The sequence below is a fragment of the Labrus mixtus genome, chromosome 8 (assembly GCF_963584025.1).
Source record: "Labrus mixtus chromosome 8, fLabMix1.1, whole genome shotgun sequence".
NCBI classification, from domain to species: Eukaryota; Metazoa; Chordata; class Actinopteri; order Labriformes; family Labridae; genus Labrus; species Labrus mixtus.
In genome coordinates, this window is record NC_083619.1 from 3,737,706 (window position 1) to 3,749,773 (window position 12,068).

The 12,068-nt window shown below is 41.4% G+C and overlaps 2 protein-coding genes across 5 annotated transcripts in view; one reads left to right on the top strand and one right to left on the bottom strand.

Moving 5' to 3' along the window:
• LOC132978644 (microtubule-associated protein 4-like) overlaps positions 1–12,068 on the bottom strand; it is a 99,588-nt gene that overhangs the window by 56,160 nt on the left and 31,360 nt on the right. For all 4 annotated transcript variants that reach the window (XM_061043892.1, XM_061043891.1, XM_061043890.1 and 1 more), the window contains exons 3-5: positions 7,129–7,215; positions 6,453–6,530; positions 5,475–5,714 (exon numbers count right to left, since the gene is read on the bottom strand). In XM_061043892.1, the coding sequence (XP_060899875.1) occupies positions 5,475–5,714; positions 6,453–6,530; positions 7,129–7,215 (405 nt within the window). The remainder of the gene's footprint in view (positions 1–5,474; positions 5,715–6,452; positions 6,531–7,128; positions 7,216–12,068) is intronic.
• Positions 1–12,068, top strand: part of klhl20 (kelch-like family member 20) — a 147,159-nt gene that overhangs the window by 38,705 nt on the left and 96,386 nt on the right. The window lies entirely within an intron of this gene.

The following is a 12,068-nucleotide window of genomic DNA, read 5'->3' on the forward strand; positions in this document are numbered from 1 at the left end:
TTCTCTTTGCTAATATTGTTCTGCACATGTGTCGGTAGTGTCTGAACAGTCAAATATATGACTAATTATTATAATTATGTTTGATTTTGTAAATGTAAAAATAAAGGCTGTTTCTGCAGCATGCTGCTCTTACGCCTACTCTGTGACAGCAACGTTAAAAACATGACAGCATGGAAATAGTTGATCTTCCCCTTGACGGTCTTGTTTGCTTTTGTAGCTCATTGAAAAGCATCACTTTTAACATTAGTCTGTTTTATTACCAGACTTCTCACAAGGGGGCTTCAAGCATGCATTTTCCTCTTCTTTCATCTTCTGTTTTTTTTTTTGCCATAGTAACCATAGTAACCAAAGTCTGATAGCTTTAAGGCTCCTCTTAGCACCACTGTCTTAACATTTCTTCATAAAAAACAACAAAATTGTATGTGATGGTGCCTGCTTTTATAAACTCCTAAAAACCTAATCCGATACAGACTAATCAAAGGTTCAGCCAGGACCACCAGTCCATATGACTGAGTCTACTAAATGACTGAATATGTACGGCAGAGTGAGGGATCAGGAATGGGGATCAGGAGAGAAGAATAAACTGTGATATCTGTGCTCAGTTGTGTCACAGTTACAGATTACATTTACACTTCTGTAGGATCGAAGCTGACTGTGATTCTGCTTCTACATTTCTATCTTTAGAAACAGCCTAACGCTGTTGATCATCCTCATTTGGTTATTGCTGATTTAACCAACATGAGTCTTTATTAAAACTGTAACAATGGGAGAGAAGATCAATCGTCTTGTCGTGTCACAATGGAGCCTGGAATTGATGGCATTTCAAGACGCCATTTTTCAGTAAAAAATAATAATAGTGTGTTTGTCTCTCAATATCATCATCATCATCATCATATGGGGGCAGATATGGTCTTCTGAATGGAGCAAACTCAACACAGCAACAAAACACATTGGAGGCAGTACAGCTCAACACGAGTAATGAACTGAGTCACACAGAGGTGAGGCATGCATGACTTTAAAATGTATGCATGCATGACTTTGAAATCATGGTTAATGAATGAATCATTGTCAGACATGCAGAGATCTTATAATGACCCACAGTAAGCGCAAACATGTCACAGGATGACGAGACAATAACAAACATTGCACATGCAAGTTTCAGCAGACACCAAAAGAAACTCGGCTTGCATGATCCCTTCATCTTTCTGCTCCCACTTCTACAGTCTCTTGTTTGAGGATGAAGTCATCATGTTTGGAGTTAGGAGTTATTTCTCTGAAGCCATTTATTTTATTATTCTTGAAGAGCACTTCATCAGGTCTGAGAGAATGTGAGGCAGAAAGATGAACAAATGGATTCGACCGGACAGACAGAGGGAGAGATTGTATCAAACTGTATAACCTATAGAGCCCTCTCTTAGTCTGCTCATCATGCCTTCTCACCTTTCTTCTTCTCCAACCTCCTCTCTCTCCATATTACATCAAAGGGTGTCACTGTGAATCCAGAAAAAGGTGCATTCCCTTTCGTAATCTGGCATCTCTCCCTGTCCTTCTAAAGTGATTGAAGTTGCTATTTTTTCCTTTAGGCCAGGATGCTTCCCTGGCTATAAACAGCCCTGGACATGGGTCATTATCATCCATATTTAATGTGCTTATTTAACTCAATAAGGTATTTAATGGGAGTACCTCTTAATCTGGAGTCAGGCAAACTGCCAGGGGAAACATTAATGTTGGAGTGCTGGCTGCCTCAAACACATCATCGCCTGTGCAAAAAGTGCAGTGTGAGAGTTAATCCAAAATGTTGTGCATAATGATTTAATCTCCCTGAAACCAACTGGCACCTGCACAGGACAGAAGTACAAGAGTGTAGAGGAGTCTCAAGTCCAAGCACAGAAAAGCAGTTTGAGAAGAGGAAGGACGTCGAGATGGTTGGTAAATGTCTGTGTTGTGCAGAAGTCGTGTAGCTCCAGAAATATGATTTGGCCTCGGCTGTAAATTTTGCTCATGAGCTCAAATGCACCAGGGTAACAAAAATGGTGAATTACAAAATGTAGGGCTGGTTAGAAAAACGATTCATCAATTCAATATCAATTCAGAGAGATCCTGAGATCGATTTTTGTTGTTGTTGTAATGACACCCCTCTCCACTGGGGGCACTGTGAATTCAGATCAGGCACAAATGTGCACTTTAGATCATACTGTATGTTAATGTTTAATTCTTTGTTTATTAAAGAATAATGCGACGATAAAATACATTTTTGAGTCAGTTTCTTCTTAACCTCTACAAACAATGCACACATACTTATTTAACAAATAAAAGAAGGTACTGTGAGTAGTTATCTGGTTATTTCTCTCATCTATGAGTCATATTGAATCAATATCGAATCATATCGTGACCTAAATAATCAAAATCAAATCAAGTTGTGAGGTTGGGGACAATACCCAGCTCTGTAATACTGATACTTTATGAAGCAGGTCGCTGATGGTTCCTGAGCTGATCATATTCTTACTGTTAAATAAAAACCTCTGATTCTTCCTTTAACATGAAACATAAAACAATTTAGCTAAAAGAGCCCACACGGGTTGTAGAGAGACACGATCAAAGGTTTTTAAGGTATTTTTTGATACCAAATTGTTTAATTCTAAATGTTGCCATCAGTGGTATAAAGGTCATGGTTCTTTGTGATTGGATGTAACAGACCGTCTTTAAGGATGTCTGGTTTAATGCATGATGGCGTCTGTCAGACACTTGATGTTATTATCAACCTCCATCAGTCTGGATTTGAAATGCAGAGGTATCTGAGAAGTTTGCTTTTTGAGAAACTCAACACTTGTTACTTGTGTGATTTGTGACTAATAAGCTACAGCGACATTGATCTATTTATAAACTCACAGTAATCATTTTCTCTAATGAGCACACATTTAAAAGACGCCACATCTCATGAGCCAATCCATTTAGAGAGGTCTGTAGTTAAACAGGCTGCAGTGCTAAGGGGCCACTTTTTATATAACATTTGACCAACAAAGTAAGGATTTGTAAAAGTTAGATCAGAGCTTGAACTTCCCTTATCTGAGGCTTACATTTAACTCTGCATTGTTGTCATCCTCGTTATGTAACCGGACGGCCACAATCACTGGATGTCTGCAGGTACTTTGTATGAGAGAGCGGTTAGCTAACCACAACATTTATAAATAGCAGCATGTGGTTACATCACTCCAGTCTCTTCCCTGAGAAATGTGATGGGCGGCAGGAATTTCAACAAAAACAACAACTATGACTTTTCATTTGAAACCCTGAAGCAGCAGTTAATGACTGCGTTTAATGTCCACCCATTATTTGTGATATCTGACAGTTTTACCTGAACTCATCGGTGCTTTCTAGAGACTTTTCATTTGTGTGGACATTGACTGAATAGTAAACATGCATGTTGCATAACATTCAGCATGTACCGCTGGTTGTCTTTAAGCTTATGTGTCTATCTTTAGAACATCAACACAAACAGAAGTGAGCAGAGATAAAAATAAAATCCTGAATAAAAAGCCTTCTAAATGATTAATAGGTCCTGCGGTAGTGAAACTCAGACACTGAGTCATTTGAAAAGTTCACAGTGCTTCGAGATACAATCTTCATTTTTCTCAGGTGAAGCTTTTGTGCTGGATGGAGCGACAGCCTGACAGAAAGTCAGTCTGTTTTTAGATGATGAAATACAAATGTCTCTGTTACAGAATCTCAAACGCAGCTTTTAGGCTCAAAATAGAGGATGGCATCATGTTGGTGTTGGTATGTGTTTGTTGAGAAAATCCTCCCGTGGATTTGTGTTTTTGTTGCTCAGCAACGTCCAGCTGTTTTTCACTGAAGCAGCTTCTGATTTTAACAGAAACTCTTTATTTATGATGGGATGAAACTCCATGACTTCAAACTGCTCATGTCCAATGTGTCTGTTATCCTCTTAATCAATTATAAAACAACATAGTTCAGGGTCCAGAGGCAACCAGCGCTGTTAGAGCGCTGCTCTAACTAGTTCACCTTGAGTGCAAACAACTAGAAGATAGCGCCCTCTGCTGCTGAAAGAAGGTTCAGTGTGATTCAGGCTTTAACTCTTCCCCTGTCTCCAGCCGACCCCTTGTGCCCTGCTACAGAACCCATGGCCCCTTTCTTTATTTAGGGAATAGTAAAGGTAGCATAATATTTGAGAGTTTATCAAATTAAATCAAACTAATGACTGTAATTGAGATGTTTTACTTTGGGACAGAGTTTGAGCTCCAATGCTCTTCATAACCTCAGTACATATTTCTATCATCAGGCACCAGAATAACTGTAAGGATTCTTTAGCTGGTCCAAAATACTTCATAACATGACTAGAAATAAGACAAGCCATCATACCACTCCTTTATTAGAGTCCCTGCACTGGCTCCATTCCATGCCGTATTAACCTTTCGAGAACATTACATTCTGAGAAACACAGGCCTGCTTGTGGTACCTACAGTCTCTAAATGAACTATGGGAGGTCGAGCCTTCAGTTATCAGACCTGCTCGTGGTACCTACAGTCTCTAAATGTAGTACGGGAGGTAGAGCCTTCAGTTAGCGGGCCCCTCCCCCTTTGTAATCATCTACCAGTCAGGGTCTGGGAAGGCAGACACACTTCCTCTCTCTTTTTAAAATAGGCTTTAAACCTTACTTTTTGCTAAAGGTTAGGGCTGTGTCAGGCTTGGATCAGCCCCTTGTTATGCTGCTATAGGCCTCAGGACTCAGTGGAGCGTAGAGCTCAGTGAGCTCCTGTCGCTCTCCCTCTCTCTCTCTCTCTCTCTCTCTCTCCCTCTCTCTCTCTCTCTCTGTTTCTGTATGAATTCAAGTCTATTACTGCACGTCACTAACTTGAAGTCTTCATGTACCATTTAAGTTGCTAACCATATATCTCTCCGGTCGTCCCTGAGCTCCCTTGTCTAGTAGGTTGCTCTGTATCATGGCTGCAGACGGCCTGCAGCTTTGGACCCGCCAGACTCAAACTGTTATATTCATTAATATAAGTCTTACATCCATGATTTTTTTGTAATAGTTTAATGTTAAAGTTAGACTGATCTGTCGAGTATTATACTTTGCTACTCCAGCTGATACCACACATTCTCTCAGCTTTATCATTTTGCATTGTAGCCATAAATCTGTTTTATTCGTTCCTGTTTTAATTGCTGTTGTTTTTTCTGTTTATTTGTTTGTTTTGTCTCTCTTTCTCCAAGCCCAACACATGAGTCCGGTTCTGCTCAAGGTTTCTTGCCCCTGTTACTTTGCTGAATGTCTTAGTGCTCATGGTGGGTCAATGATGGTTTCTATAAATAATTTAATAAAGAGTAAGGTCTTCCACCTGCTCTTTCTGTTTCTTGAGATAACTGGAGATAACTTCCTACTCTCTCCTTAGTCTCCACCCTCCCCTGCTGCCCCCGCTGACAGTAACACATGCATCCAACCCTGGCTCTGATACCTGTGGAGTGATCCATAGAGAGGATTCCTTGGCCACCAGAGGAAAACAGATCACTGGTTTTAAAGGGGCTGCTTCCACCGGTGTTACTGGTGTTTTTGTTTTCCATACCGAACAGGCCGGAACTCTTCTGGGTATCCATGGCTGAACCCATCCCAGTCTGGCCGAGAGTGGAGCCCATAGAGGTCTGGAATGGTGGCAGTCCGGTCCCCACGGTCCCTCCCATCCCAGACTGAGAGAAGCCTGATAAGACACAGAACAGAGAGACCTCGAAATCAGACAGCCGGACAAATGTACACACTGCTGCTATACAGAAAATACACAGGCAGGTGTGAGAAATGTGAAGAGACAAGATAACCTTTGTTTACAGATAACCTTCAATACATTATATGTGCCACCATGCTAAAGAGTCAAACTGTGGACTTCAGTATTTAGAAATATAACAAGCTTGGTGGTCAGAATACCTCTTTATTGGTACAAACATGGGTGACACCTGTGGATGCATTGTACCCAAACTTTTACCAACTCACATATCTTTGCTTGTCACCCCTGACACTGACATTAAACACTGAATTTAAGCAAAAAAAGACAGCTGTTTTTTAAATAATAAAAGCACAGAATCCCCCTAAAAGATCTGCTGGACTCGCCCTTTGCACAGGAAATGTTAGCATAAACAGAGATTGCGTTAGCCGTCTGTCTCAGTCGACTGTATGAAACTCACTTTTTTTTGCCTGCTCACCAGGTTAGCGTAAAAAGCATTTTCATTCTGGATAGTTTTCCTCCTCAATATTAATTTTTTTAATGTGCAAAAAATATCTGACACTTGAAACTTATATACTTAGCCATATATTTCATTAGTGCAAAAACGAATATGAACTGTTTAAATTTAAAACGAGTACTTCTTCTGCTTTAACTGTCACCACCTTTTTAAAATGTTACACAACACAGGAAACACGGAAGGTGAAAAAAAGTGAGGAGGACCTAGAAATGAGTCGGGCATGCTGCTGTCTTTTGCCTTGTTCTGGCTCCACTGATCTGTCTTCCCTCCCATCATGGGACCTGAGAAAGAGGGGGGGGGGGAGAAGGAGAGACAACCAGGAAGAAAGAAAGACAGACAGAGAAAGGAGAGAAAGAAAGGAGAGGAGAGGAGTGACCAAAGGAGAAAAATGGGAGAGTCAACAAGATAGTGTGAGCAGAGAGCCTGTGAGCAAGTCAAACTGAGTGTGAGCAGAAAGAAAATCTGCAGAGAATAAGAACAGATGGAAGGAGCCAGGTGGAAATGTTAAGGGGCAAAACAAAATGTGAAACTTTGAAAATATTCAACTGGATACGGCAAGAGCTACTGGTTCATGTTACATTCAGAGTGAGTGTGTGGGAAGTTAAAGACAAAAAGAACTGTGAGTCCACAGGACATTGTGGACAACTAGCTAATGTTGTAAATGATTAAATTAATGAAGGCTGAATTTATCTTAGCTGCTTCAGTTTTAGATTTTATATTAATCCAAATGTTGTAAGCAACACCTTTGCGTTTTATGAACATGACCTGAGCAGACAAACAGACTAAAATAATCTAAGACTGTTGCTCCTTTTGGCTTCTACAAATTAAAATGTAATCAAACGTCATTCAAACTAAGCTAATGCGTCCCTCCATGCTTACCTGACAGGTAGTCAGAGCTGAAGGCCGACTGTCCTGGTGGGTCCTGGCGTCCCCCTGATGACATCATTGATGACATCATTCCTTGACCTAAAGGAGATAAGACAAAGAGCATAATCACCATAGAGTCTCTTAAATAAAGATTGAAACCCTCCCAGGCCCCCGTCAATGACCTGCTTATTCCTGACAAACACATATACAGTAGAGCATCCTGCAGGCCTTCTTTAAGAGCAGCACCATCAAGTGAGACTGACTGAACACTGCACCTGAGTGTCTGTCTGTCAGTCTGCGCTGTCATCAAACAGTCAACCTCTCCAGACTGAGAGTGTGTGAGTCGTGGATTTCTTTTGACACTGACGAAAAGCAGACACGACAAGCTTCTGCAGAAACAGTCACCAGGGTTACACGAGGAAAAAGGACACGAGCATTTGTGGTTCACTAGACCAGAGGGTTCAGAAACTGTTCAGCTCATGACCCCCAAATTAAGGGTGCCAGAGACTGGGGCCCCCCACTGTCTCTGGAGGTGGTTACGTACGTAACATCAAAGAATACAACAGCCTAATAAATATATATCATTATTTTATAATGGATTAATTGTTATAAAGACTAGAAGCAGAATACAAATCATTTACATGTAGACATTTTAGCAAGAATGAGTCCAAGTGCTTAAATTAGGAGCAACAAGGTACGGGTTCAAATCCGACCTGTAACTCCTTTAACCGCATGTCATTCCCTACTCTCTCCATCCCTGACGTCCAACTCTATCCACTGTCCCATCTCTACAATAAAGGCAGTAAAAAGCCCCGCCCCCAAAAAGTACATCTTAAATAGAAAAATAGGAACGTCCATCGGTCCACCGGCCCCAACGTCATCTTTAGATAGTGTTTTGATTGAGAGCCCCCTGGTGGTGGAATTGAAATACTTTGTGTTTAAGTATGGATCTTATAGGCAGCTCATAGCTGTCAGATGTAGAATGGAGTATAAGTATTATAATTCTAGATAAAAGTTCATGTAATATTAAATGTAAATCATGTACAAAGTTCTTCTTGGATTACTTATGAGTTCACCTTAAACAAACAAGCATGAGCTGCTAAAAAACAAGTACAGTATAATAAAGTGTGTCTCTGTCCGTGGTCCTGAAATCTTCAGGAACAAGTATAATGAAGCCTTTATCAAATCATTTCTTTAGACCAGTGCAACATGGTGGTTTAGACTCGAGCTAAAAAACATGATTCATCAAATATTTTCAGGGGAAATGAGGACACAGATTTTGGTGCAGTGCCAATATCAGTGAAGTGGTGGGTATCATGAATAATTAAGACGAGTGCATCAACAGTGAGTTTAGCCACACTCAGTGTAGTCGGAGTGTCTCTGTGGGAGCAAGTGTTTCTTTATTGCTGTTTTCCATTTTTGGGTCTATAAAGTAAAACATCAGTGAACTGCTGCATTTAGAGTCAGCTGGAACCAAACAGACACACACAAACAGACACACACACACACACACACACACACACACACACACACAGCAGACACAACAACTGCAGAGTCATGGCAGACACAAAGCCTCATGAGTCCTTCTGTCTCTTTTCAGTTTTCCTCCTCCTCCAGCTTTGGTATCAGGCCGGCCAGGTGAACAAAAAACCTGTTCAGAACTGCCACAAAACTTTAACATAACTGTAAAAAACATGATTTATAGAATAAGTTTAATATGCTAATGCTAAGCTAGCATTACACTACACAAATAATCGATCACCACGAGCCTCTCTATCCCTCTTTGTTATATTTCACAGACAGCAGGTGAAAAATTAAACTTCCTTTAAAAACAAAGATAATAAAATACACATGCATACATGCACGCTCTTGCAGGATTTGGTTCAACCGTCCAGACACTTACACACAAACACACAAAACCACACAGACTCTGTGTGCAAGGACAGTCAGAACCCCATACAGTCCTCTGAGGGCAGCAGTCACCATCCAGCCCTGAAGGTCAAACATTCACTTTTTTCCCCCCAACAGGATTTTAATGCATTAATGCATCACTGGACTGGAAGCACTTTACAAAACAACAACCAGGAGAAACAAGCAGGGCGCCACTTAAAAAAAAAGGTTTCATGGTGTTGTTTAAAGAAATAGTTTGATGTGCTCACTTTCGTTCAAGGCCTGGACAAATTGTACTCTTTTATCTCTCACTGCAACGTTTGGTTAGATGCAGCTTCTATTTTCTTCTTGTTTAATCATCTTAAACTGGGATAAAAGGAAAGGAGTATGGATGATCAATAAATATTAACCTTCAGACCTGGTCTGAGTGAGCTCTCTTTGAAAGAGTGAAACATTAAAGGAGCAGTATGTAACTCTGACATCTAGTGTTTAAAATGGGTACTGCAAATCCTAAACACTGGAGGGAGTGGTCTCCCCCCGCCCCCTCCTCCTGAGCCCTGAGTATACTCGCTTTTAACAGCCTTTCTTATCCTGAGGTGGTTTTGAGCGTTGGTTGTGCACGTCCTCAGAAATGACCGATACACCTCGGCGAGATCCAGTATGCACATAACCACTAGGAGCAGTATAGAGTGGTATGGTGATGAGACCGAAAATGACATCATCAGAGACACCAGAGAGCCACTACAACAATGACGGGAAGTTAAGAAAAGTTAACGGATCAAGTCCGCAACTACCCCGCACTATGATGTGTCATCGCCGTTGAATAGCAACAAACTGGAAGAATCCTCCAGTAACACTCGCTGTACATGGGCAAGTATGTGAACATTTACGCTCAAGACGCAGCAGGTTGTCTATGCATACATGTGGATCAAAAGCAAGTAGGCTTTATTTGAGCCTTTAGAGTCGATGTGCACGCAGGTTGCCATGTCGCGGACACTGAAGCTTCAGTGTTTAGCCAGCTCTGCATCGATCTTGAAACCTTTCTGTCGTCTAACCTCTCTCCACTTTCAAAACCATCTCCGATATTTAAACTACATTTATTATTATAACATCTAAACACACCTTTTTAGAGTCTGATTCTACCTGTCCGACATCAGAAACAGAATCAGAATCAGAATCAGAATCAGAATCTGGGTTTATTGAGAAGTACATTTACACATACAAGGAATTTGACTTGGTGTATTGGTGTTAAACAATTAACAAAGAAATAAAGCAGAACTAGCAACAACTTAAATAATACAGTATAAGAAGATATTACAATATATAATATATAATTAAAAAATGTAAAAATGTAAAAAATTAAAAATTAAAAATTAAAAATTAAAAATTAAAAATTAAAAATTAAAAATTAAAAATTAAAATCACAAAATGTACAAAAGGTGCAATATAGGAGCTTTGCAGTGGATTATGACATTCTTTGACACAAGGCTAAACTAAGCCCTACAGTTAGCCTGGTCCAGAGTAGACTTGTTCACCAGCATAAGTTACCATGGTAACTCATACAAGCTACAGTGATGGAACGGAACTCCCACTTAAATGAGTCAGACAAATCAAAATAAGCGAGGATTCTCCTTAATCCTGCTTCATGGGATACCCCTCTGGTTTCTCGCTCCTCTTCTAACCTTCCCTTTGTGTTTTCTTTCTCTCAGTGTGTGTGGCAGGAGGCGTGGCTTTGCTCACTCTCTCTCCTCTGGAGGTCACACCTGTTCTCGATCACCCAGCTATCACCTGCTCCATAAAAGACAGCTCTGACAGATAAGTCGGTTTTATTCAGTGGTGCTGTTTGTATATTCTTTGCTCACAGTGATTTCTGTTTTTTTTCCCCAGTGTGTTTTTGATGTTGTGTTTTGTGGTTACTAAATGCTTTTGAATTTGGGACTTTTGAAGTGTAGTGTGCCCAGCTCTTCAGACTGCGGGGAATGGGATTGACGCTTCTCGTCTGGCACCCTCCTAGATTTTAAAAAAGTTTGCCTTTAAAGTTAATGAAGCTGACTGACTTTGTATCTCAACATGTTCAAAACAAAAAAAACTCCATCTCTCTCTCCATCAGGATCTCCTGATGCTATCACGTTGTCCTTGGCCTGCCCCTGTCCCCCAAGCAGCCTGCACTTTCTGAAGCTAATATTAGCGTGGGTATGTCATTAATGCTAAAGTCTGTCCAGCTCTCTTCTCTGCATGCCAAGGACAGAGGAGGTTACAGTGAACTCCCCATCCTCAGTCACAGCTGTCACTCCTGTATCTCAGGGGAGAGGCATGCACTTAGAGGAAGGGAGTGAGGAGTGAAGAGGAGGGGGAATGTAAGGAAGTGAGGAGTGAGAAGTGAGGAGTGAGGAGTGAGGAGTGAGGAGAGGGGAGGAGGGGGAATGTAAGGAAGCGAGGAGTAAGGAGAGGGGATGAATGTAAGGAAGTGAGGAGTGAGGAGGAAGAATGTAAGGAAGTGAGGAGTAAGGAGAGGGGATGAATGTAAGGAAGTGAGGAGTAAGGAGAGGGGATGAATGTAAGGAAGTGAGGAGTGAGGAGTGAGGAGTGAGGAGTGAGGAGTGAGGAGTGAGGAGTGAGGAGAGGGGATGTAAGGGAGTGAGGAGTGAGGAAGGGGATGAATGTAAGGAAGTGGGAAGGAGGGTTAAAGTGAGAAAGTGAGGAGTCAGGAGTGAGGAGTGAGGAGAGGGGATGAAAGGGAGTGAGGAGTGAGGAGTGAGGAGTGAGGAGAGGGGAGAGGGGATGAAAGGGAGTGAGGAGTGAAGAGGAGGGGGAATGTAAGGGAGTGAGGAGTGAGGAGTGAGGAGGAGGGGAATGAAAGGAAGTGAGGAGCGAGGAGTGAGGAGAAAGGAGTGAAGAGGAGGGTGAATGTAAGGGAGTGAGGAGGAAGGGGAATGTGAAGGGGTGAGTAGTCCCTTTACCAACAAGCGTCTTTTGATGTTTAGTCTGACCTTACACACACACACACACACACACACACACACACACACACACACACACACACACACACACCAATGAATGAA